This window comes from Lemur catta, chromosome 2 (assembly GCF_020740605.2).
Source record: "Lemur catta isolate mLemCat1 chromosome 2, mLemCat1.pri, whole genome shotgun sequence".
Classification (NCBI taxonomy): Eukaryota; Metazoa; Chordata; class Mammalia; order Primates; family Lemuridae; genus Lemur; species Lemur catta.
This window is the reverse complement of record NC_059129.1, coordinates 41,275,492-41,299,823: the sequence shown is the minus strand read 5'-3', so window position 1 is coordinate 41,299,823 and position 24,332 is coordinate 41,275,492. Positions and strand designations below refer to the sequence as shown.

Here is a 24,332-nt window from a genome sequence, read left to right as displayed (position 1 = left end):
TTGCGACCGCAGCATCCATTTCTTTGCTCATATGAAAAGAACAAACACCACTCGGCGGGCTACTACCCTCACCCCCACCAATGGCATTTATCTGAAACTCATCCCCAAAAAAGTCAGAGACAGGAGATGCAGCTTTATTATAGAAAAACTGAGTTGGCAGAAGTCTGAAAGCAACACCATGTTTAGCCCGTCTATTCACAATACACGGGGGCTGGGGTTTCCCATACACATCTGAGCTTCCCTCCCGCAGCCTCCGATCCATCCCCTACAACATTCATTTCCTTCCTGCGTCTGCCAAAGGCAAAACTCCTCAGGGTAACATCCCACCGTGTAACCCTAGGCACAGCTTCCTAGTCGGGCTCCCTTCCCAGGCTCCGGCCCCTACGGAGCACTCTGGCCACCCGTCTGCTCAGTGGAGGCTTCAGCCGGTATTGTGGGAGGCACCTCAGGCATTGACTCAGGTGGGGGGCCACTCTCTTCTAGGAGATGACCCTGATAGAGCCGACGAAGGCGGGACAGTTCTCTCTCTGGTGGCTGTTTCCAGCTGTACCACGGGTACCAGGGGTTGCCAGAAACCAGGGTGGGGGCTGGAGGAGTAGCACTCACAGCTCCGTGGGAGGTACTGAAGTCAAGGTCCCGGGGTTCAACCTGGGGAATGTGGTAACTAAGGAGACCTAAGGGATTAAAACAAGAAAGTCAAGAGGGGAGTGAGAAGGAGAGACAGTAAGAAAAAGGAAGGAAGTATAAAAGGGAGGGAGCAGTCAGAGCCACTGGGTACACTTATGCATGCTATATACTTCACAAAGGTAACCGGCCAGGGGGGCACGTGTGGGCTGCAAAGCTGTGCAGTCCTGGACCAGGACTATAAAGCTGCATCTGCCCTAGCTGAGGGGCACCTTTTAAACTCCTGTGATGGTGCCACGGGCCAGAAATTTATGCAAACATCCTCTGATCTCGCTATGGCACTGGGATCAGCAGTTGTAAAATAAGAGGGAAGGGTAAGGAAAGGAAGATAAAAAACAAGAGGATAGGACAATGACAAGGTAGGAGATTCAGGAGAAGAATGTGGAAAGAAATTCTTCGGAAATGTTGAGTCCTACTTTCTGACATAGGTAGGTGCATTTACATCTACCCTCCAGCCCTAAGTCACCTTCTTCATGCCTAACAAAACTTCCCTGTGCCACTTTCTCACACTCACCATGATCCCTGGCTTTCTGGATGGCCTGGGTCAACTTCTTGTGCTGCTTCATACAGACGCCTGTGGGGAGAAAAATGATAACTTGGTCCTCGTTCTTATAAGCCACAGTAAATAAAAGAACACAATTGCATCTCTATGGTGACAGAGGGCTGGATTTGGAAGACTTGGCTTTACCTAATGACCCCATTCCCTTGACCCCTCCATGGGCCACAGTTTCCCCATATGCCCAATGATCCCCCTTCTCTGAGAGCTAAGATGAACATTTAAGAGATCTAGCCACCATGGAGAAGCCATTTAATGGCAAAGGCTCCCAGACAGGGAGCAGAACAAATCAAGCAAGTGTGGTTAATCAGACGGTTCACATGGAGAAAGATCCCATAAACGAAGAGATTTCAGATTTAGGGAAGGCTATCAGAGTAACAATAATACATATCAAAATATAGTCCCTTCAGCTTTTGACAGCTTGAACACAAGAAATTCTGACAAACACTGATCATACTGCCATCCCCAATAACAGTGGATTTGGATTCTTTGCAAATATATCGTGCTTCAAGAGCAGGAGTTGGCAAAATTTTTCCGAGTAGGGCCATACAGTAAATACTATAGGCTCTGCAGGTCCTGTGGTCTGTCTTGGCCACTCCACTCTGCACTGTAAACTGGAAGCAGCTGCAGACAGTATGAAAACAAATGGACACCGCAGGGCCAGATTTGGCCTGTAGCTAGTTAGGGAATAAATATAATCCTGAATTGTTAGGTTTACAGTTCCAAGTTTGGAAAATCTAATTCAATTGACAATGATATAGAAGAATTTATCTGACAATTTGTGAAGAAAAGCCTTTTGTAAAAGTGAAACAACCCCTATAGAAAGAAAATCATCACCACCATTTATCTTTTTAAGAGATATATTTAGTTTGCTTACAGAAGTACTTGCCTGTATCTTTTGTCCACATGTAACTGTTTTAGCATGTGAACATCCCCATCAAGCCAAGATTTCCAAAAGGTTCAACCAGACTTTTTATACCACATAGGAGCCACTGAACAAATACCTTTCATCCAACTGCACAAATTAGGAATGCCCCAAGGAAAAGTTATTCTGGTGATGACAGGGATGATGGGCTAACCTGTGTACGGAGCGTGGAAGATGACACCCGTGTGGGCACAGACAAACTGTTCCAACAGCTTCACGTTCTGTGGAAGGAGTGGTAGAGAAACATGAGGAGAGAGCAGCAAGACTTTCGGAAACTGAACAAAAAAGTGCACAATTCCTACACATTCAAACGGACGACACCTTCACCCCTCTGTCTCTCCAGATGCTACCCCTTCTTCATGTTCCAGCAAACTTTTCTCCTTTCCTGGCCTTTCAAGCATTTCACATACACATCCCATATTCTGTCACTGTGATACACACAGACAGCTCTTCTGCAGGGTCATATTCTAAAGTCAGCAGTAAGGGAAACAGCTGGGGACGGTCATTGGTAATACCAGAAAATGACATCGCAATGTGCATGTATAAATGATTAATGTATAAAACAACATGATGAACATAATGTATATGTTGACTAAGAACAATTTTACATTTTAATTACATAGAATGACTCTCAGCCAGCAAATTCATCAAAGGAAATGAGACTCTTGAGCAAAAAGCAGGTATATTTGTGCAGTGGAATGGGAGGCAGAATCACCTGCACTACTCAGTGTATAATCTTTCTCTCCCCCTTGTTTATATAATTGGTTATAACCTCTTTTTATAAGGAATTGTATATAGTTGAAATGGGGAAGTTATCTATGGGACTCCCCTATAACCTGTGTCAGAAGGGTCTGTAGAACAGTGACACACCCCTATCTGCTGATACTCAAATGCCCTCCCACTTCCCTGATGACCAGCCGGCAATATAGCTTTTGTGTGTGTGTGGGAGACATCCTTTGATATCTAAAGCCATACAGCTTCTGCTCTAATACCTTTACTGCAAGCTCAGAATACTTTCCTATTATCATTGTTATTATATGTTTTCAAATTCTGTCCTGAGCAAGTCCTATCCTTCTCACAATGTGGCTTTTTGAAAAACCAACCAAACAAAGTCTACTATTAAGAGGCATTTGGAGTGCAGGAAAAAAAAAAAGAAAAATAATAAAAAAAAATAGTAATTAGCCTCGCTGCATATACCTCAACTCCAACCCCAGCTTCCAGCATGCCACTGAACATCAACATGACAACAAAATAAAGAAAACCTCAGGAAAAAACTTGGCCAATATACTTGTTAATAATTGTGACAGATATATAAATGAACCTTTGGGTATTGCTCTTCTATTAGAAATAGGCATTTCTCTTACCCGGCAATTTACACTGTAAATTTCAGAGACATGGGATAAAGCTTTTTAGTACAATCCACAGTGAAAGGCTGGTGGGAGAGATGTTTTTATAATGCCAGAAACAGTTACTGCAAAATTGACTGTAAGGGCTCCACGATATGAAGTGTGGGGTGCTACAGTAATACCTTTAGCATCGCAAAGGCACTCCAAATCCTTATTCTCCTATCCTAAAGAGAAAAGATTCTCCTTACCCTAAAGTCAACATGCAACTTATGATCCCGGCAGATGGGGCAGGGATTCCCAGCAACTTTATTTCTACGCTGTGGAGAGAAAAAAAACAGCAGTTGCAGATGTTCAAAGCCATGTCAGAAAAAATTCAGTGGTACTGTCACTGTGGCCTCCACCCCTACTCCACAACCCACCCTCATAAACTCACAATACACATCTTTCGAGTCCGCTGTGGCGGTATACCACCTTTGTGGTTGCGGCGGTAATCCGCCCAGACAGGGCGGGAACCATAGCGGTTCTGGTATTCTGAAATGAAAAACTACACAAGGTTATTCTTGGGTGGAAGTATAGGGGGTAGCTCTGTCCACTTAACTCAAACCCTCCTGACCTTCCCCTTCCCCATTTAGAGTTACCTTCTGATTCCAGGTATTTCCAGGGTTCATCTTCATAAGGGGAAATGGGAAGTGGGGGCAAAGAGTCTTTCTCAGCGGGGGCTTTGGTGCAAAAACTCTGAAGGGGAGCCTGTAATGAAGGAAAATGAAAGAATGAGTTCAAGAAAAGGACTCAATTCTTTTGCTTATCACAATTTGTACAGAGGGAGAATGTGTGCCAGGTGTGTTAATGGAATATATCAGGAATACATACAAAGTGCTTCTGTTGGGGTTAAATTGACATAAATCAACAACCACTCTATATCCAACTGGATCCTGAAAGAGAAGCTAATGTTACCGGATAACTACACAAGATGACTGGGAAGCAATTTTATTTGAGAAGATGATTAAAAAACCTGGTACATGGAAGGAATTTGTGCTTTCTGGATATGAATTGAGTCTGGTGGAGGCAGAAAGGAAAAGGGAGAATGTCTAGTTTCTTGGACGTTAAGATGTGTGATGGGAGGGGATGTATAGAGTGAGTATCCAACTCAATCCAATCCCCAGTCACTAAGTTGCCCAGTTCTATAAAAAGCTGAAGGTCATCATTCCACAAGGCAAAACAAAACTTGAGTCCTAACGCTAGCTTTAAAGCCACCAGGGCTGTTATTAACTCTGCGGCGACCTGTTACCACTCTTCAGTCCCACTTTAGGTAGTGGCAGCTGGGCAAGCCTTCCTATCTCGCCCTGCCCCACCAAGAACCTCCAGGATGGTAACTGCTCAAGGCTAGAGGGTAACCTCAATCTGAAGGACCGAGTTAAGCTCTTATAACTCCAATAAGAAAGTGATTTAGTAAGGTAAAGAGAACTGAGAAACTGGTCCCCAGGTCGTGAGAATGCATCCTGATTTTACTGGGAGATAGCAGGGCTGGTAGAAATTAGGGTTCCTCAAACCAAGGACACCCCAGATTTAGACACCACCTACACAGTTATGAGCGCATGTGTATGACCGAGGAGTCAATTCCACCACCTAGCTAATTTGCTGAGATGGTAATCTGTGAAGAGGATGAGACCTACTCTCGGTTCTTAGCCCCCAGCAAAGAATTAGAAAACGCGCACAATCTGGGGTGGGAGGTGTTCAAGAAGTAGTGTTCCCCAGACAGCCAAGACAGAAGCACCTGGGAAGATCTCCGCTCGTGGAGTACTGGCAGTAGGGTGACGACCTAGGAAAGGTATAACTAACTTGGGGTCCTACAGAATGTCCTTCAAGGAGTTACCTGAACTCCGTAGGCACTTCGGAAGGGCGAAAGGACAGGAAGGCGCCTAAGCAGCGTGTTTATTGCGGCGCCCGCCATCTTGAGATGCGCGCCCAGCGTAGGAATGGCCGGAAGGGTGACTGCGCATGCTCCAGGAAATTGACTCGGGTAGGGCCAAGGACGAGCCCGCAGTGCAGGAGGCGGTCGCGCGTTTGCGTCAGGACGGAAGCGTGAGAGGGGGGCCGTGGGTAGAAGCTAACTTGAACTGCGTCACAATGAAATTGGGCCTCAAAATTGCGTTTTATTTGGACCAGTCGCTACGACTGCTAGATCCTGTATTTACAGTTTGCCTTTGAATCAATTTTGAAGGCGATTTTGACCGGGATCAACCCAGTGCGCATGCGCTGGCATGTTTCTACCAACCCGGGGTGAGACCCGGTCTCGAGGGCGGAAATGGTGGAGGCAGAGAAAAGGGAGGTGCCAGGCTTTCTGGTCACGCGCTCGCGACAGGGTGGGGGCAGGAAGGAGGTGGAAGAGGGAGCCGGAGGAAGGGGCTGAGCGAAGGCGAAAGAAGAGTAGCCAATCAGCTGGCGAATTGTCTTTCGGGTTGGCCAATGAGCTCACGCCTCGCGCACAATGTCTCGCGACAGGGGCGTTTCACTAGCACGTTTGGGCGCGTTGGGCGGTGTCCGGGTATAAAAGACTCCACCCGAGCGGGCAGCCGCCATTCTGGGGTTCGTTTAGAGGTAAGTTTGGGAATCTTGTTGTGTAGAGGGTAAAGTTTTGCGGAGAGCGTTGGCCCGGGAAGCGTTGGACGGGTGGGTTAGGTTGAGAGCCTCGGCTTGTGTAAGGCGGCTGTGACATGGAGTTGTGTTTAGGGACAACAAAAGTATTTCTGGGAGTCTTAAAGCAGTCCGTACTGATTACATCTTTCTCCCTTGTGTTCCTTTCATCCCAGGTTTCAATTTTCTCGGAGAAAGACAGGCCGGCCACGAGGAAAACAGAAACAAGCCGCAGCAACATCTAAGCCCTTGAAAGGATCCTGAGAGGGGGGAAAGGGAAATCAGCAGCCACCAGCCCAACCACTTGTGTCTTCTGCCCCTTCCCACCTGTCTTGCCCACCCCACCAGCCCACGCTGCTTGGGACTTGAAATCTGTGGCCGAAGGACCGTCACCACATAACTTCAAAAACAATCAACCACCCTCCCTTTCCAAACCCACCCAAATTCACTCATCCAGCGTTTACTTTTTTGAATCCACTCAGAATTTTTTTTCTACGACCCCCCTCCCTAAATGGAGTTGGGGGGGGGGGGTAATGAATACTGAGTTGGCCTTTATTTTTTAAGAGACTTTTTGATCCAATGAGGCCCCCCAAATAATTGAGTTTTGGGTCCTGGTTGGTTGTTTTTTTTTCCTCCAAAATTTTACCCCTCCCCCCTGAGCCCGAGGTGCTGACGTCGCAAAAAATTTGGATAGTAAGTGTCGAATTTTCAAAAACCAGCCTTGCAACAAGAAATCAACGTTTCCCGTTGTGAAACCAAAAATAATGAGAGGAAGAAATGAGACCATAGAACAAATATAGAACTGGAGAAGGACCAATCCGGTCACTTAATCTCCATTAAAAAGGGCCTTTGGGTCTAAACAGTCTTGTTCTCTCTCCCGTACCACCTGTCCCTGTCCTGCTGAGCAGGCAAGGAGAGGGTGGAGGGAGGGCCAGCGAATGAGGATTTTGACGGTTAACCCTTGGTAATCCAGACAATTTCCAGACTGCCAAAGCCATAAGTGTTTGCTTTTTATAAGGAGGAATGTTGCCTTCCTCTGGTTAGCAGCAGTCTTCAAAAGGGTTAATGAGCTCACATACAAAAGATGGTGGATCTTGTGGCCCAGAAGTCCCACTTCTTTGTGTGTGAGACGAACAGGGCGCCTTTCAATTTGCCAGATAAATAAGCAATCTGTACATAAAGATTGCAGGGTAAGGAGATGGGCAGAGAGAAATGGTAGCTGGCTATGACTTTTTAAATGATTGTTAAATCTTCTCAATTTTAATGTAATTTGCTTGGGGTATATTTGTGTGTTAAAATAGGTGGCAATCTAGGAATAAAGATTGCAAGACACTTAATTTAGGGCAAAATATAATCTTAGGGTCAGTACATACAAAATAGTTGGAGAGGTAAAGAATGTCTTGTAATTGTTGCAGATTGCATAGGTTATTTAAAAGCAAAAAAATGATTGAACATTTTAACTTGATTATTTTTTTGGTGGGGGATACAGTTAGAGGTGGGAGAGGTTGGGGAATGTGGAATTCAGGAGTATAATTTTAAAAGCCATTTAGTGCAATTGAATGCTAGCTTCTAAAAGATTTGTGTCGTTAAAAGGAATTTTTTTCTTCCCTGCTTCAATATGGCGACGTTCCTTGTCCTTTTGTCTTCCAAGCGGCGTTGCAGGTTGTGTCTTGACCCATTTTTCTCCTGTCTTCCCACCTCAACCCTATTTGTTGAGAAGGGTCCAAGCCCGCCCCCTTTTCCTCTGTAGGGAGAATGGGGGTGGTCGATGGTAGCAGGTTGAACCTCAATTGCAAATTCAATTCTTCCCCTCAGAAAATTGTTCTTTTTAAATATTTTAATTGCTTTAGTTTTCACTACGCTCTTAACTGATCAAAATTGATCAAAGATTATTCAGGATGGCGGGGGTTGCTTTTTGTTTTTTTGCTAAAAAAGGGTGTTTTATGATGTAGCCGAAGCTACCGGCAGAGCCGGTGGCTTTTTAAAGTTTGAGTCCTCTTCATTACAAAATGGCGTCTCTCCTTTGTTTTTCTTCCCCTTTTGCCATTCAGAGCTTAGGACGGCCCTAGAAACTTGGTCAAGGGGGAGGAGCAGCATTGAAGGGTGATGTAATCAGCTTCCTCCTTTCTCCACCCTCTTGAAGCTCCACCCCTGAGCAGATGCCTTCTGGATTCCCTGTGCTCCTTGCTGCTAGGGAGAACAGGAGAAGACATTTCCCTTATTTTCTTTAGATATAATCTTTTAAAGCCTTTGTCTTGAAGGGATAAAAGCTTATAGGAATTAGGTATTGAGGCTGTCCATCTCCTTGGGTAGTTCTAGTTTTTATATTTAACAGTCAGCCCATTGCTTTTATTTTCACTTCACTTCATCACAACTGCTTGGAAGTTTTTCCTACTTTGGTTGCCAGGGTTGAAAAAACGCAATTCTCACCTATAAGACTGGGAGGCTTTTGGGGGAGTGTGTGTGTGAGCCTGTGTGTATGTATATATGTGTGTTAGGAGAAATGGGTAAGACACAAGGGCTTATGTGAGTAACTTGGAGATAAATGGGGCCTAATGACACTGAAATGTGCCAATTCTGTTCAGGACCCAGTCCTTGGGCCTCCTGCATTTGGTTGCTTTGTGGGGGAAGGTGGGTACTTTAGGACTTTCTTCTAAATCGCCCTTATTCCCACTTCTCGGTGTGGGGATAAACTCTGTATTCAGTGCTGTATCACGTTCTCCACTTGCTTAGTTCCTGTACATTGGTACTAGGATGAAAAGTGAATCTTTAGGAAAGGAGGCGGCAGTTGTAAACTCAAGGCAGGGGGAATCAAGCTACGGTTTCTGGTAAGCAAAACCTTTCTGGTATTACATTTCACAACCTTCATTTCTTTTTTCCAAAGAGCCACCTATTTTGAATTTCTTTTTACTTCCCTTCTAAAAGAAATTCCTTAAAAGCATTAATGAAAAAAAATGTCCTCTTCATTTTTCAAGTCGTGGAGTGCTGTGGCAATTGGTGCATGTTCAAAAGCCATGCCCTATCTGAGAGTGGTATTGGGTATCTGGTTCTTTTCTTATCTTTCTTCCCCCAGCTTTTTCAAAGTCAAATCTTTATTAGACTTTACATATACTTTTCATTTTTTTAAAAGTCCTGCATTGAAGTATGGAGATTATAGGCAGAACTGGAAAGCCATTTTGTACAATTGTCCTATGGTAATTTGGGTGAGACTTAGGGCTAATTTTCTACTGGCTGTGCATTCTCAATACTTAAACGGATTGAATGGGAGGGACTCTTCCACATGTCTAATGGCCACAAGTTCTTTTTTTTTTTTTTTTATCTTTTAAGCTGTTTGCCATGTGCCTCCATAGCATACCTTCCTTGGGAGCTGAACATTCTACCCTCAGTTCCTGATCTCTAGTGAGCAGGATTAATAAAGAAGATCTTCCTTAACATGGGAGATGGCAAACAAGGCCTACTGGGGAAGCCAAATCCATCCAGAGAAGCTCGGAGAACCTGATCTTTGTAGTTCACAAACTACAAAGAGTTCTGTTCTGGGATCTTTTCCTATGGGTGGGGATGGTGTGTGATTTTGTGTCCTTATTGAAAGGCAGATCAGCTTTGGGGAGGTGATGTACCAGGCATTCAAAATGACTTTGAGGGGTAGGGGCTTACTACTTAGAAGAATGATAATGACCTTATGAATCACCTGAGAGACATAGTTCAGTCCACTATTGAGTCCTACTAGGAAATGCCCAGAACACCGAGGAAAGGAAGGGGAATGTAAGGGATGTTAGGTACAAAGCAGAAATTGCCAGAAATGCTAAGGCCTCTAAGGTAAACTTGGAGCGCCTTTCTCTTTTTGTTAGAAAGTAGTTGCGATCGTTTTGTTTTTAAAAGGGGTCTGGCTTGCTAGGATTTTTGTCCTGAACCAGTTCAGTCCTGTTTCATTGATGATGGATGTGGAATAACTAGCCATGCTGGGTATTTTTTCACCCTGTTTAATTGAAGAACAAGTAAAATTCATTTTGGAGGCAGGAGTCGGTGTCGCTTACAGACTTTCAATTTTATCTCTGATAAGAACAGTAGAAAATTCCCCCGTGCCTTGTGCCAGGAGGGCATGGCTCTGCTCAACATCCTCCATAAGGAAAGGATACCTTAGGACCAGGTGGAGGTAGGCGAGAGGGCTGCTTTCCCCCAACCCCCACCTTCTATATGTTCTGCCTTCAAGGAAGTTAACAGCCCATTAAAAGAAAACAATCGATTATTTGTGCTTCCAGGAGGCTTACTAAAGCTTTCATTCCAGGCTCCAGATCATGAGTGGGTAATGTTAGGACACTTGGTCACTGCCCCTGCCTTCCCGGGTCAACTGAATTGCCTTCTCCCCTGTAGGTCTGTGCTGGGAGTGTTAAGCTCTTCATTCCTTTCCACTTGAGTGCCTTGGAACTTCTTTCTTTCAAAAGGTATTGGCTTCAAAGTAAGGAAACTAGGTTATGTAAGACACTTTGGGTCCTTAATTTTAAATAGTACAAAACTAATCTGCCTGCAGGAAAGCCATCATGAGGAAATCCACTTATATTTTATCATGTGATTGGTGCTTATGAGACAAAATTACAATTATAGTTCCAAAATTTAGTAGTGGAAAGTGAATATTTAAAATTTCTTTTACTTTGTCTCATAGCTTCCCCTGACTATTCTTTTATTCTTGTTTATACAAATGGAAATTAAAAAGTCCCTGAGTTCCATTCCCAGCAGAGGGCACTGGACAGAATTTAGCTTTGTGCTCATTGGTCCATTTTTCTAAGCCTGGTTATTCTCTCTTGTCTCCTGTCCTCTTAAGTGAAGGAACATTTGAGCTCCAGTGATAGTTTTTTGAGTTCTGAAAGAAGTAGGGGTAGCAAGCCTATTGGCTTAGCTTGTAATTGGATAGGCAAAAGGCAGTTCTCCAAGGTTATATATATTCAGTTCTGGATTTGAATCAGCTGTGTTAGGGGGACAGGTTTGAAGGGATGTTTAATTCAAGGCTTTTGTCAAATTGCATATATTTTCCTTTGGAATCTAGTAGATGTGTGTGCATATATATATGTAGATATCTTTTAAATTTCCTAAGCTCTTGTTACTTAACGATGTGTATTTGGACCCATTCGTTGCTTTTCCAGTCTCCAACACATGGGAAATCTGTTTTATATATCCGTTTAACGTATCGATATGTATCACTTTACAGTGTCCCACTGCATGGGAAGGGTTCCTTTATCCCTGTGTCTTTCTCTGTGTGTAAGAATCACCACACTGTGGTAGATTTGGCCCACGGACTCCTAATCTTTTCCAGTATTCTACTTGAATGTTTTTTCTTCTGACCTCAGGTTCCACTTGTCCTCATGGAGGTTCCAGGGCAGCAGCAACAGCGTGGTTGACCTAGATTTGCCCACTTCTCAGCATTTCTTGCCTCATCTCTCCCAGTGTTCAGCTCAAGGTTGTGATGTCTGGAACCAAGACTGCACTGCTGTCCCTTTCCCCTGCTTCTGCCTGCATAGAATTCTACAAATTTAGAAATTCATTGATCTTTTTGTTGGGAGAACTAAAACATTGAGATGATTATGTTTCTTTCTCTAATTTGCATTATAAGAAACCTGTTTTCTGCACAAAATACAGTTATCTTTGTAAAATACTCATTTTTCCACCCTTCTGCTGGGATTGCGTCTGTTGTCTGTGTACTGGATGTAGGACGCAGGCGACTGTTTTTGCCTCTCCTCATTCTCCCTGCTGGCCACGTTTCCCAAGTGCAGACCTGCCAAGGCGGCTTGCTTTTTTGATTCTCAGAAGCCAGTGTTTAGAGGCAGTGTGGATAAAATCCCAGTCAGAACCACATTGATCCTAAATTACGTCTCTAGAACTTTGGTTCTGGCCTAGAAATTGCTGTACACTTCTTTTTCTCTTCGGTAAAAGGGAGTTTGGCTTTTAATTGACTCCTTTTCCAAGCTGGTCTAAAGTAGCTGCTTAAAATTTAATGGAATTTTCCCAGCTTCTAGCTTTATTTGTTCTGTTTTTGTTGGTTCAATGGTTTTTAGTTTCTGGCTTTTCTTGGGGATCTTGGACAGTGTCATTTTTTGAGGGGAGGAGGGGGTCAGATTTTCATCTTTGCTTTTGAAACCACAAACCAAAGTTTCCTTTAACTGTGCAGCAATAAAAACTTGTGTGGTGTTTGATTAATGAGTGACATTCTGTTCAAGGCTTAGGAGGATCTGCTTGACTTCCTTTGCATCCATTTGTCTCCATTTCTGGGAGCTACCCACCCCGCCTCCCCCCAGATCCCTTGGGGGAAGGGGTTCTGTTTTCAGGTTTTGTTTTCTTCTATCACATACAATTTCAGCTGATACATATCCTACCACTTGTGGTGATTATGATAAAAAGGGCTCACCTCTTTCAAGACAGCCCAAGATTTGCCCACTTCTTATCCACTTACAGGCTTGTCTTCAAGCCAAATTTATCAGCAACTAGGGAGACAGTTTAAGCAAAAATGCCTTGGAGAGTTGAGCTTGTTATGGGAACTTGGACTCTTAGGTCTCAGACAATCTAGAGGCATTCAAGTTTCCTAGGAAGGATGTAACTGGGAGGGAGGGACGGGCGTGCTGTCCGGTCCTCCAGTCTGATTGTCCTCCCGTTCAGTCATGTATTCGCCCTTGCCAGGGCTACTTTCTTAGTACTGACAGTAGTCTGTGTTGATTTTCCTGATCTGGAAAATGATGTAGTTGTATAATTAGTCACTGTATTTTATCAAATAGAGGGATGGGTACACTAGGACTGTCTTTGCCACCCATTCATTCTGTGGGTTTGTTTGTTTTGTCCTCTCATCTTAGAAACCACAGCCATGGGTTCGGGTCCCATAGACCCCAAAGAGCTTCTTAAAGGCCTGGATAGCTTCCTTAACCGAGATGGGGAAGTCAAGAGTGTGGATGGGATTTCCAAGATCTTCAGGTGAGTCTGTACCCTCCTTTGCATTCATTGTGGGTAGAGGATATTGTGTTGTAATATGGCTACAGTAGAGGCAGATGGGAATGATCCTGGAGAGGAAAGGGAGAGTCAGTGGAATAGAATTCAAATCCAGTAATTTTAGGATAAGTGAAAGGAAAAGATGACCCCTTGCTTGCAGGCCGTAATGGAGGCTGGAGATTTGGACATCCACAGTCCCAAGAGGGTCACACTTTAGAATGAGAGCAGAGGAGCCTGGTGACAGAATTTTGGTTCTGTTTTGGTTCATGTCCCGCTTACCCAAAATGTGATTTTCCTTCAGGAATCCTTAACTTTTCCAGGGGAAAGCAAATAACTAAGCCAATCTTAAACACACTACTAAGGAATAGTTGTTGAGGGCTAGCTGCTTCACCTGTAGGTAGACTGAAGTGTATCCTGTGTGTTAGTGAAACAGTGATGCTCCCCTACCCGGATCAGAGACTTAGTATCTCCTTAGTTGTCCCCTGTTCTACCATGGGTTTTCATGTCACTCTGGCTCCTTCCCATCCTAGAGGCTTGTGTGACTCCCCTGCTCTGGAGCAAAGAAAGTCCCAGTCATCAGGGATCTAGGCATTCCACAGATTAGAGGTGCTTTTGCTAAAAGAAGAGACTCTGGCTGATCCATTTCTAACCCTAACTCATTTCCTACAGTCTGATGAAGGAAGCACGAAAGATGGTGAGTCGATGCACTTACTTGAACATTCTCCTGCAGACCCGTTCATCAGAAATACTGGTCAAGTAAGTGCGGATCTCGGTGGTTGGAATGGGGAGATGTAGTTGGAAGATGGGGGAGGGGAGGGGAGGCATGGGTTCCTAGGTCATTAATGGGGGACTAGGAGTATGGGAGGTGGTACTTTCAAAACACAGGAAGGGCATTACAGATTTGCCTTCCTGCTTGCAGGTTTATTGACGTTGGTGGTTACAAACTTCTTAACAATTGGCTGACATATTCAAAGACAACCAACAACATTCCCCTCCTCCAGCAAATTCTGCTGACCCTGCAGCACCTACCGCTCACTGTGGACCATCTCAAGCAGGTACTGTCAGTCTTTACAACCCTGATTCCTCCTTTTTGGGTTAGCCTAACAGCCGAAAAATTCTCGCTGACTCCATTGTGGCTGTAGTCTTGGGCCTGTGAGGTAGAATGGTTTAAAAAAAAAAAAAGAAATTTGGAATCCAGAAGACTTGGTTTGAATTTGTTTCCTTTAGTAGGTGTGTGGCTTGGGGCACTTCATATATCTGAGCCTCAGTTTTTGCATCTGTATAATGGGACTAATTGTACATACCTAACTGGGTTGTTAAGGATTAAGTAAGACTGTCTACAAAGTTTTTGTGTAAGGTTAACTGTGAGTCTGTGTTCAGGACTGTTAGGAGATTACGAGGGAGTTTGTGGGGTGGTTAGCTCCGAGTGGGCTTAATCGCCTCCTGGCATTGACCTTTCTGCTGTTCCCGTCTCTTGTAGAACAACACAGCCAAACTGGTGAAGCAACTGAGCAAGTCCGGTGAGGATGAAGGTAGGGCTGTCAGTCCTTCCTCTCTGTCACAAGCTTCTCTCCATTCTTTCCACAGAATTACCTTTGTTTCTCTCCCATCCTTGGATCATCCCTTCAGTCTTTTCTTCCTCTTTCCACCTCACCTTGCTTTTCTTTTTCTTTTAAACATTTAGTTCCTCTAACCTATCCCCTCTTTCCTGTTCTCAGTTCCAAATGGTGTTAAAGTAAGGTCCCATACTTTAACCAGAAACTGATTCTTAAGATCACTTGGTATAAAAGGTATATGCTTAAATTCTTTGGGGGACATAGTATCATCCTAGAGTGTCTTGTCATCATTTACTTCTGTTTTTCTAAATCAATATAGCGTATTCTGGGACCGTCAATATCTGTTTTCCTAACAACAGATACAGTAGTTCCTTCAATAAAACATATTCCTGTAGGCCATGTGCAAAATTCTGGCTCTTGGAGTTTATCATAACTTTGATAGCAACAGAGTCTTTCCTTTTCCAAGACAAAGAGTTTTGGAACTGGCAAGGACCATAGAGGACAAAGCCTGGCTCCTTTATAGATTGTTTCCATTATCTCTACCCAAGACATAAGCCAGGAGCACGGAACTCTAGTTTCCCACCAAGTGAGCAGTGTTCTATCAGAGCTGATAAAGATGCAGGATTGCTTTTGTCTAAAAGGAATTGTTTGCTAGGCTCTTTGGTGAAAGGCTGGTCTGCTTGATGTTGAGGGAGGATGTAAACTTGGATAAGCCCGTTGGAGGTTCTTTAGCTGTAGGAGAAATCACTGGAAACACCTCTCCATGATGAAAGATCCCAATTTTATTTTAACTCGTAGGATTGTTTACGTGAAAAAAAATCCTCTACCTTTTCATTCTTTTAATCATATTCTCAGTTTTTTGGTCCTTTTAGATACTGAGCTTTTTACTATTTTTGTGATCTCTCAGTATCTTTAGTAGTCATTTGTAGTACAGCATATAACAGGGGATCTCATGAAATCATGGCCCATCTTTTATTTCTTCACTATTGAGTATATTGTTCCCTATTTCCAACCGGCTTAATGTGCTGCCCTCTTTGGATATGGATTTAATTACTATAATTCCTTTAGATATTGAAGGTTTTAGGATATTCCTGCATTGGGGATGCATTGAGGTTCATGTTATCTTAGGTGCAGAAATTGCCAATTGTGTGACTATTTTGAAAAGTTAAGTTTTAATGTTCTGTGACAATCTTACTATTAAATGATTAATTATTAAGTGAGTCTGTAAGTGGAAATGTTGGCAAGGAGAGACGTTTTATAGATAAGAGATGTTATTTGCCAAGTACAAAATGAAAGGGCAACAAAGGGTTTTTTTTTTTTTTTTTTTCTTCATTTATTTAGAAACAAATTCTATTCCTGTTTTCATGTCTGTAAAGGGAGTTTAAAGTTGTTGTAATAATTGCATGAATTATATATAAAGCCACATACCTTGTAATAAATGTTAGTCTGTTTGCTCCCTAACGTGATGGCAGCGGAGATAAAAGTTATCTGAGTAGAAGACAACTTTTATATTCGTTGTTCCAATTTTTTTTTTAATTAATTAATTTTTTTTTTTTTTTGAGACAGAGTCTCACTCTGTTGCCCGGGCTAGAGTGTCATGGCGTCAGCCTAGCTCACAGCAACCTCAAACTCCTGGGCTCAAGTGATCCTCCTGCCTCAGCCTCCCGAGTAGCTGGGACTACAGGCATGCACCACCATGCCCGGCTGATTTTTCTGTATATATTTTTAGCTGTCTATACAATTTTCTTTCTATTTTTAGTAGAGAGACGGGGTCTCATTCTTGCTCAGGCTGGTCTCAAACTCCTGAGTTCAAACAATCTGCCTGCCTCGGCCTCCCAGAGTGCTAGGATTATGGGTATGAGCCACCGCACCCGGCCTCATTGTTCCAATTTTTTTAAGAGTTTGGTTTTTTTTTTTTTTTTTTTGTGAGACAGAGTCTCACTTTGTTGCCCGGGCTAGAGCGAGTGCCGTGGTGTCAGCTTAGCTCACAGCAACCTCAAACTCCTGGGCTCAAGTGATCCTCCTGCCTCAGCCTCCCGAGTAGCTGGGACTACAGGCATGCGCCACCATGCCCAGCTAATTTTTTTTTTTCTATATATATTTTTAGTTGTCCAGATAATGTCTTTCTATTTTTAGTAGAGACGGGGTCTCCCTCAGGCTGGTCTCGAACTCCTGACCTCGAGCGATCCTCCCGCCTCGGCCTCCCAGAGTGCTAGGATTACAGGTGTGAGCCACCGCGCCTGGGCAACAGTTTGGTTTTTAAGCCTATCTCATGTTCCTAAAACTCTGGGTTATTTTTTTATTGCACTGATTTTTACAGTATTTCTTCAAACCTCCCATTGTCTGTTACGTGAAGCATGATATTTTAAACTTATTTAGACGTTTACCCTTTTTCCACCTGCAGAGCTCCGGAAATTGGCCTCAGTCCTGGTCAGCGACTGGATGGCTGTCATCCGCTCCCAGAGCAGTACCCAGCCTGCTGGTAAGCTCCTTGGTCCTGCATCCCTGGTATTGCTTGCTTTCCTCCTGGGGCGTGGCCTTCAGGTGCTCTAGTCTGCTTCACCTCCGACAGTCTCCCATTTTAAATAAAATCCATCCTTCCTTCCTTCCTTCTCTTTTCTTCCTTCCTTCTTTCTCTTCTCTTCTCTTCTCTTCTCTTCTTTTCTCTTTTCTTTTCTTTTCTTTTCTTTCTTTGGACAGGGTCTCGTTCTTGCTCAGGCTGGTCTCGAACTCCCGACCTCAAGCGATCCTCCCGCCTCGGCCTCCCAAAGTGGTAGGATTACAGGCGTGAGCCACCGCGCCCGGCCAAAATCCTTTTTCTATTTCATTTTTCCACAACAGAGAAAGATAAGAAGAAACGTAAAGAAGAGGGAAAGAGTCGAACCACCCCTCCAGAGCGACCTTTGACTGAGGTAAAGGCTGAGTCCCGGTCTGAGGAGGCCCCAGAGAAGAAAAAGGAGAAGCCCAAGTCTCTTCGAACCACAGCCCCGAGTCACGCCAAGTTCCGTTCCACTGGTAAGGCCGTGGGCGGCCTGGGGAGAGTTCGCAGGCGTACGCACACCCAGAGCCTTGTGGGGGAATGGTTTGATGTGTGATGTGTTAAACCTGTGGAAGAGGGAAGACTAGCGGAAGCAGCTTTGGGTGGGTTATACAAGGAACGTTTGTGGGTGGGCCTGTGAGTCCAGCTGCCCACACCATGTCTCGTTCCTCAGGACTGGAGCTGGAGACGCCGTCCTTGGTGCCTGTGAAGAAGAACGCCAGCGCGGTGGTGGTTTCTGACAAGTACAACCTTAAGCCTATTCCCCTCAAGCGCCAGAGGTATGGGCCACGGCCCGGGTTTCTGAATGGGGTACTTCTGGGGACACGAGGGAGAAGGGGAGTCAGAGATGTTGTTAACAGTTCCTCTCGCGCAGCTCGGCAGCTGCTCCAGGGGATGCTGCGCTCCCTGCGGAGAAGAAGTACAAGCCACTCAACACCACACCTAACGCCACCAAAGAAATCAAAGTGAAGATCATCCCGCCACAGCGTGAGTCTGAAGTGGGGAACCTGCTTTGAATTGGGAGCAAACTCTTCATGGGAATAAATGTCTCGGGAAGGGGAAGGTTTTTTCCTTTTATTTTTTTCCTCCACTTTCCTTCGATTTCTTGGTATCCTTTACTTTTTGCACCTCTGGAACTCTCCTTCCATGGGGTCACTTAGGAGTGAGGGAGGGAGATGCGCCATCCTGTGACTGGTTGGGGCGCCTGTCAGGATGATCTGCTGTGTTTCGGAGGGGCTCACTTCATCAGTTACCCGAGCTCTAATTCACACCCAGAGCCATGGCTTGCCTGCCAAAGGCAGCTAGAATAACGACGAGAATTTCCCACGTGACCCTCCTGCGTCTGCTTCCTGGCCACCCTGAGCTTCATTGTGTCCTAAGTTGAGGCAGGGTCCCCGTTGGCCCATTTTCTGCCTGGACTTTGTCTGTAGGAGTAGGATAATGAGGGAGGTCTGATGGGAGAATCAATTCCATTTGATTCTCTTTCTTTTGTAGCCATGGAAGGCCTGGGCTTTCTGGATGCTCTCAATTCAGCCCCTGTTCCAGGCATCAAAATTAAGAAGAAGAAGAAGGTGCTCTCACCTACAGCTGCCAAGGTATGAGCCCCGAGAGGTAGGTGTCAGTGACAGGGTACAAAAGGTAAAGTGGAAGGAAAGACACAGTTTCTAGGAGTTGAGAAGTTTTGTCTTAGATGTAGACTGGTGCCAGGGGGACTGTGTTAGAGATGGGGTCTTTCTTTATAAGAACCACTGGGGAATCTTGCCTAGGACCCTGGACCAACTGCCTTGGCCCTGGCTTTCGTGTCAGCTCATTAACTTCCTTTTCTTTCATAATAGCCAAGCCCCTTTGAAGGGAAAACAAGCACAGAACCAAGCACAGCCAAACCTTCCTCCCCAGAACCGGCACCTCCTTCTGAGGCTATGGACACAGACCGCCCAGGCACCCCGGTGCCCCCTGTTGAAGTCCCAGAGCTCATGGATGCAGGTAATTTAGAAACTGGTTCAGTTTGGGGGTTTTCTGAAAGGAAGGATCTGGGTCTGAAACCTCTTCTGCCTCCAGCCTCTTTGGAACCAGGGGCTCTGGACGCAAAGCCAGTGGAGAGTCCTGGAGATCCCAACCAGCTGACCCGGAAGGGCAGGAAGAGGAAGACCGTGACGTGGCCTGAGGAGGGCAAACTGAGAGAGTATTTCTATTTTGAACTGGATGAAACTGAACGAGGTAAGAGGCCGTTTCCTATATAACAGGCGTGTACAGGAGACTTTAGAAGGACTTGGTTGTGCTGACGTTTTCCCGTGCTTTCTGCTGCTGATAGTAAATGTGAATAAGATCAAGGACTTTGGGGAGGCGGCCAAGCGAGAGATACTGTCAGACCGGCATGCGTTTGAGACAGCCCGGCGTCTGAGCCATGACAACATGGAGGAGAAGGTGCCCTGGGTGTGTCCCCGGCCCCTGGTTCTGCCCTCACCTCTTGTCACCCCTGGAAGCAACAGCCAGGAGCGCTATATCCAGGCTGAGCGGGAGAAAGGAATCCTTCAGGAGCTCTTCCTAAACAAGGAGAGGTGAGCAGACTGGGTGCCTGGGATGTTGGGTGCTCACGCTCTTGGGAGGAACATGACCTGGGGATATTAAGAAGGGTTGGACGTTAGAAAGAACTTCGAGGGCCTGAATAAATAATGTGACTGTCATTCTTCTCATTTCCATCACCTGGGACATCCCTGATAGTCCTCACGAGCCTGACCCGGAGCCCTATGAACCCGTACCCCCTAAGCTCATCCCGCTAGATGAGGTGAGTGGAACGTTACGTGATGTGGGAGGTTGTCATGCTCATTGATTTCAGTGCCTCTTTGGCATGAGAACGTTTCCATTGTTTTAGTCCTGACTTTTCTCCTGTTCCTTCAGGAGTGTTCCATGGATGAGACCCCATACGTTGAGACGCTGGAACCTGGGGGGTCAGGTGGCTCACCTGATGGGGCAGGAGGCTCCAAGTTGCCTCCTGTTCTGGCCAATCTTATGGGAAGCATGGGTGCTGGGAAGAGCCCCCAGGGCCCTGGAGGAGGAGGCATTAACGTCCAGGAGATCCTTACCTCCATAATGGTATGAGCCCTCCTTCCCTCCTACGTGTTCTTTCCTGGTTCTGTCTCCCATTCTCTCTGCCCTGGTTCTCCACATCTCCCCACTTACCTCCTGATGTTTGGCTCTCCGTCTCTGCAGTTGTTACCCTTGCGCTCTGTTGACTTTGCCTCTTCCATCCTCACAGGGTAGCCCAAACAGTCATCCCTCAGAGGAACTACTGAAACAGCCAGACTATTCAGACAAGATCAAGCAGATGCTGGGTAATCTTCAGGGCCAGCCCCAGGGCCTGGGGGAGGAAGCCTACAGTGGAGTTGGGGGAAGCAGGGTTTCCCAGACACTGAAGAGCACAGGGCTGTTGCCACTGGGCAAGAAATGGGAGGGGAAGACTGGACAGAGAGCATTGCTTTGCCAGGTTGGTCTGAGACGGTCAGTTGGGCACACCTATGTGGGAAGTCATGCTATATTCTTGAGTCCTCTTGCTGACCATGTCATTCCTGTTGTCATTAACAGTGCCACATGGACTCCTAGGCCCTGGTCCAATAGCCAATGGTTTCCCACCGGGAGGCCCTGGGGGCCCCAAGGCCATGCAGCACTTCCCTCCTGGACCTGGGGGACCTATGCCAGGTAAATGGGTGGTGAGGTTGGAATGGGCTTATCTGCTTCATTTCAGCCTGGTGAAAGCAGAGACCGACCAAAAGCTGGTAGTTTCGGCTGGGAGATGGCTGTTCCTGAGCATAACGGGAAGCTGATGCTGTCTCTCTCTCTCTCTCTCTCTCCCCCTAACAGGTCCTCATGGAGGCCCTAGCGGGCCTGTGGGTCCACGTCTCCTAGGTCCCCCCCCACCTCCCCGTGGTGGTGATCCCTTCTGGGATGGCCCGGGTGACCCTATGCGGGGCGGCCCAATGCGGGGGGGTCCAGGACCTGGTCCTGGCCCATACCATAGAGGCCGAGGTGGCCGAGGAGGAAATGAACCCCTTCCACCTCCTCCATTTCGAGGGGCCAGAGGAGGTCGCTCTGGAGGAGGACCTTCAAATGGACGAGGGGGCCCCGGCGGCATGGTTGGAGGTGCTGGACATCGTCCCCATGAAGTCCCTGGCAGTGGCATGGGTGGCAGCAGTGGCCATCGTCCCCATGAAGGCCCTAGCAGTGGCATGGGTGGTGGCAGTGGCCATCGTCCCCATGAAGGCCCTAGCAGTGGCATGGGTGGTGGCAGTGGCCATCGTCCCCATGAAGGCCCTGGCGGAGGAATGGGTGCTGGTGGGGGACATCGCCCCCATGAAGGCCCTGGACATGGGGGACCCCATGGTCACCGGCCTCATGATGTCCCTGGTCACCGAGGCCACGACCATCGAGGGCCACCTCCTCATGAGCACCGTGGCCATGATGGCCCTGGCCACGGGGGAGGGGGCCACCGAGGGCACGATGGAGGCCACAGCCATGGAGGAGGTGAGGATGCTTCTTGCCCCCCCCGTGAGACTTGGGTCCCATACAGGGTCTGGGGAAGTGGGGGAGTCACCACGGTGGGTGTGCCAGGCAGAACACGAGGTGCCCCTTTCTCCTTGGTGTCCCAGTATGCATGGCAGTTCCTACCCTCTGCCCTTCCCCTAGATCCCCAAGACTGTCTCTCTGAAATGGATGCTGCGGATTGGGGGTGGCGAGGGTGGCATTGCCTTGGTTGGGCGTTTCTCGTCTAACCATTCTACCATCCCATCCCACAGACATGTCAAACCGCCCCGTCTGCCGACATTTCATGATGAAGGGCAACTGCCGCTATGAAAACAACTGTGCCTTCTACCACCCGGGTGTCAATGGGCCCCCCCTGCCATAGGGACGGCCTGCTGCCCTGCCCACACACCCCCTGTGGACTGCAGCCTTGCTCCTTCCACCGTTTTATGGCTTCTGTGAGGCCCGTTTGCCCTTCCCCAGCTGACATGGAGCCGGCCCCTCAGTTCCCACCTGCTGGGGTTCCTGGGGGTTTTCCAATCACTGGTGCGCATTGATGTACATATTTTCCTCCAGTCTGGGGAGGAGAGAGACTGGACACGCTCTGTACCCTGGACTGCTGAAGAGGAGACCCCAGTTGGCTTCACTTTTTGAGGAGATTCACCCTGTACCCCAAATCCCTTCCCAGTATTACCCTTACGCCCGAGAACCTCACGCTGGTTATCCTGGAGAACCCCTCTACTCCTCTCGTGGGTCCTCCGCCTGCACACACAACTCCAACACAGGGTCAGCTGCACGTGGGAAATCATCCCAGCCAAGTTCATTCTGCCGCACAGGGTGGGGAGGTGGAGAAGGGTATTGTATGTGCCGTGCACCAAGAGGGCTCCATCAGGCTGGGTTCGAGCTCCAGAACACACATCGCCTCTCCCCTGACGCGAGCTCTGCATTCTGAGTCCTTTCTCACATAAGACTTTGCAACCTTCTGTGAACACCCAGGTCTGCATCATGGGTTTGCTACGTTCCATGATGGCAAATCCATGTTTGCGTCCAGTGAAAGTTTAAGCTGGCATCAATGAGGCCTGTGGTGTCAGCCCACCCTTGCCAACTGCAGCCACTCTGGAAACTTCATAAAATCCTTCAGTGAGACCAGCTGCTCATCAACTGGTGCCCAGCACGCTGGGCCTGACAGTCACACTACATGCACTGCCTTTGGGAGTTAGCTTGCTCCTTGCCCCCACCTGGAACCTTGTCAGTGTGAGGCTTCCAGAAACCTTGCTCTGTCAGCCACTTCCGAATCCCCACCAGGTGCCTTCCTGGTGGGTTCAGCAAGATGATTTTGCCCTGTCCCAGTCCTCTCCTTCACCTGTCTTGGCATCAGTTGTTTTCTATGAAAACAGTGGAGTGGTTGGGTTTTGTGCAGGGTCTTGGGTTATCGCCACAATGGATTTGAGGATGAGTTTTTTCTTTTTCTTTTGGTTTTTGTATATTTTGTACATTAATAATAAACAGTGGAAAGAGAAGCAGCTTATTTAACCCCTGGTGTGTTTAGGCTCTTTTTAAAAGAAAAAAAAATCATCTGTTTTAGATATATTAGCACAGTCCTTTGTGGCATCTTTTTTCATTTCCTATGGAGTTAACACTTCTTCCACTTTCAAGTCAGAATTGGTATTAAATCAAGTACTGGTGAAAGAACACTTTGAAAAGTACATGAAACACTTCAGGATACCAAGATCCCAATGGATCAACGTTCTTCCAGCAGTGGCACCTTGGGAAGGTAGAACTCTTCCCAGGGCGTGGGAGCCACAGACTTGGTGGGGGCGTGTTAGTTCTAGCTGGACCTGCCACCCCTGTGAAGCTGTTTGGGGAAGGAATCTGAGTGGAGGGTGTGTGCAAGGAAAATCTGACAGCAGTTTCTAGGGAAGGAGAAAACAACGGATGCTCACTGTTGATTTTAAGAGCAGTTTCAGTGGAGAAAGAGACAAGGGAAAGTGTAGACCTCTTCCCAAAAAAGTGGCTCTGTAGAGGGGAGGAAGTTGGGCCTGCTACTGGGAGATGTAGGGTAAAATTAATTTTAGTTGTTAAGAATAGATACGGAGGGCCTAGCTGACAGAATAAAATTCTTGGGAAGGCAGGAGACCAGAACATAAAAGGATAAAATAGAGGAAGTTTTGCTATTCTTGAAACCAAAAATCAGGAGTATATTATACTGTGGGGATGTGGGGAGCAGAGACAGGAAGATGGGGATATTGGGATGTAGGTTGAGAACAGTGGTTTTCAAATATTTTAGTGCTCCATCAGAATCAGCTAAAAACCTTATTAGGACCAGGCATGGTGGTTCACGCCTGTAATCCTAGCACTCTGGGAGGCCGAGGTGGGAGGATCGCTTGAGGTCAGGAGTTCGAGACCAGGCTGAGTAAGAACGAGACCCTGTCTCCACTAAAAATAGAAAGAAATTTATATATAGAAACATTAGCCGGACATGGTGGCGCATGCCTGTAGTCCCAGCTACTCGCCGAGGAGTTTGAGGTTGCTGTGAGCTAGGCTGACGCCAAGGCATTCTAGCCCGGGCAACAGAGCGAGACTCTTTCTCAAAAATAAATAAATAGAT

At 46.5% G+C, this 24,332-nt stretch overlaps 2 protein-coding genes across 4 annotated transcripts; one reads left to right on the top strand and one right to left on the bottom strand.

Annotated features, from left to right (window-relative positions):
• Positions 1-113: 113 nt before the first annotated feature.
• MRPS18B (mitochondrial ribosomal protein S18B) lies at positions 114-5,510 on the bottom strand. 2 transcript variants are annotated; one of them, XM_045541544.1, is made up of 7 exons: positions 5,385-5,510; positions 4,150-4,258; positions 3,945-4,042; positions 3,760-3,828; positions 2,320-2,386; positions 1,199-1,258; positions 114-674 (listed from the first exon to the last, which is right to left on the bottom strand). In XM_045541544.1, the coding sequence occupies exons 1-7, from the start codon at positions 5,460-5,462 to the stop codon at positions 382-384; spliced, it is 774 nt and encodes a 257-aa protein (XP_045397500.1). In that variant the 5' UTR covers positions 5,463-5,510; the 3' UTR covers positions 114-381. The 2 variants fall into 2 exon arrangements, with proteins under 2 accessions (XP_045397500.1, XP_045397501.1); XM_045541545.1 differs by lacking the exon at positions 5,385-5,510 and having other exon boundaries at positions 3,945-4,055; positions 4,150-4,231.
• A 578-nt stretch (positions 5,511-6,088) lies between these two features.
• PPP1R10 (protein phosphatase 1 regulatory subunit 10) lies at positions 6,089-23,257 on the top strand. Of its 2 annotated transcripts, none has more exons than XM_045541543.1 (20): positions 6,089-6,109; positions 6,322-6,838; positions 12,982-13,099; positions 13,784-13,808; positions 14,116-14,169; positions 14,595-14,646; positions 17,075-17,152; positions 17,512-17,685; positions 17,883-17,988; positions 18,084-18,196; positions 18,704-18,804; positions 19,045-19,192; positions 19,268-19,426; positions 19,521-19,767; positions 19,931-19,994; positions 20,108-20,302; positions 20,466-20,541; positions 20,792-20,905; positions 21,068-21,727; positions 22,000-23,257. In XM_045541543.1, the coding sequence occupies exons 3-20, from the start codon at positions 12,993-12,995 to the stop codon at positions 22,107-22,109; spliced, it is 2,583 nt and encodes an 860-aa protein (XP_045397499.1). In that variant the 5' UTR covers positions 6,089-6,109; positions 6,322-6,838; positions 12,982-12,992; the 3' UTR covers positions 22,110-23,257. The 2 variants fall into 2 exon arrangements, with proteins under 2 accessions (XP_045397499.1, XP_045397498.1); XM_045541542.1 differs by having other exon boundaries at positions 13,784-13,870; positions 14,034-14,169.
• The last annotated feature ends 1,075 nt before the right edge of the window (positions 23,258-24,332 follow it).

Bases quoted from the DNA above. Each gene is read 5' to 3' on its own strand.
- MRPS18B (XM_045541544.1), bottom strand. From the start codon at position 5,462: ATGGCGGGCGCCGCAATAAACACGCTGCTTAGGCGCCTTCCTGTCCTT. The intron at 3,829-3,944 runs GTGAGTTTATGA...TTCTCTCCACAG, and splicing joins GGACTCGAAAGATGTGTATT to CGTAGAAATAAAGTTGCTGG. The intron at 2,387-3,759 runs GTAAGGAGAATC...CTCCTTCCACAG, and splicing joins AGTTGCATGTTGACTTTAGG to AACGTGAAGCTGTTGGAACA.
- PPP1R10 (XM_045541542.1), top strand. From the start codon at position 12,993: ATGGGTTCGGGTCCCATAGACCCCAAAGAGCTTCTTAAAGGCCTGGAT. The intron at 17,989-18,083 runs GTATGGGCCACG...CCTCTCGCGCAG, and splicing joins ATTCCCCTCAAGCGCCAGAG to CTCGGCAGCTGCTCCAGGGG. The intron at 20,906-21,067 runs GTAAATGGGTGG...TCCCCCTAACAG, and splicing joins ACCTGGGGGACCTATGCCAG to GTCCTCATGGAGGCCCTAGC.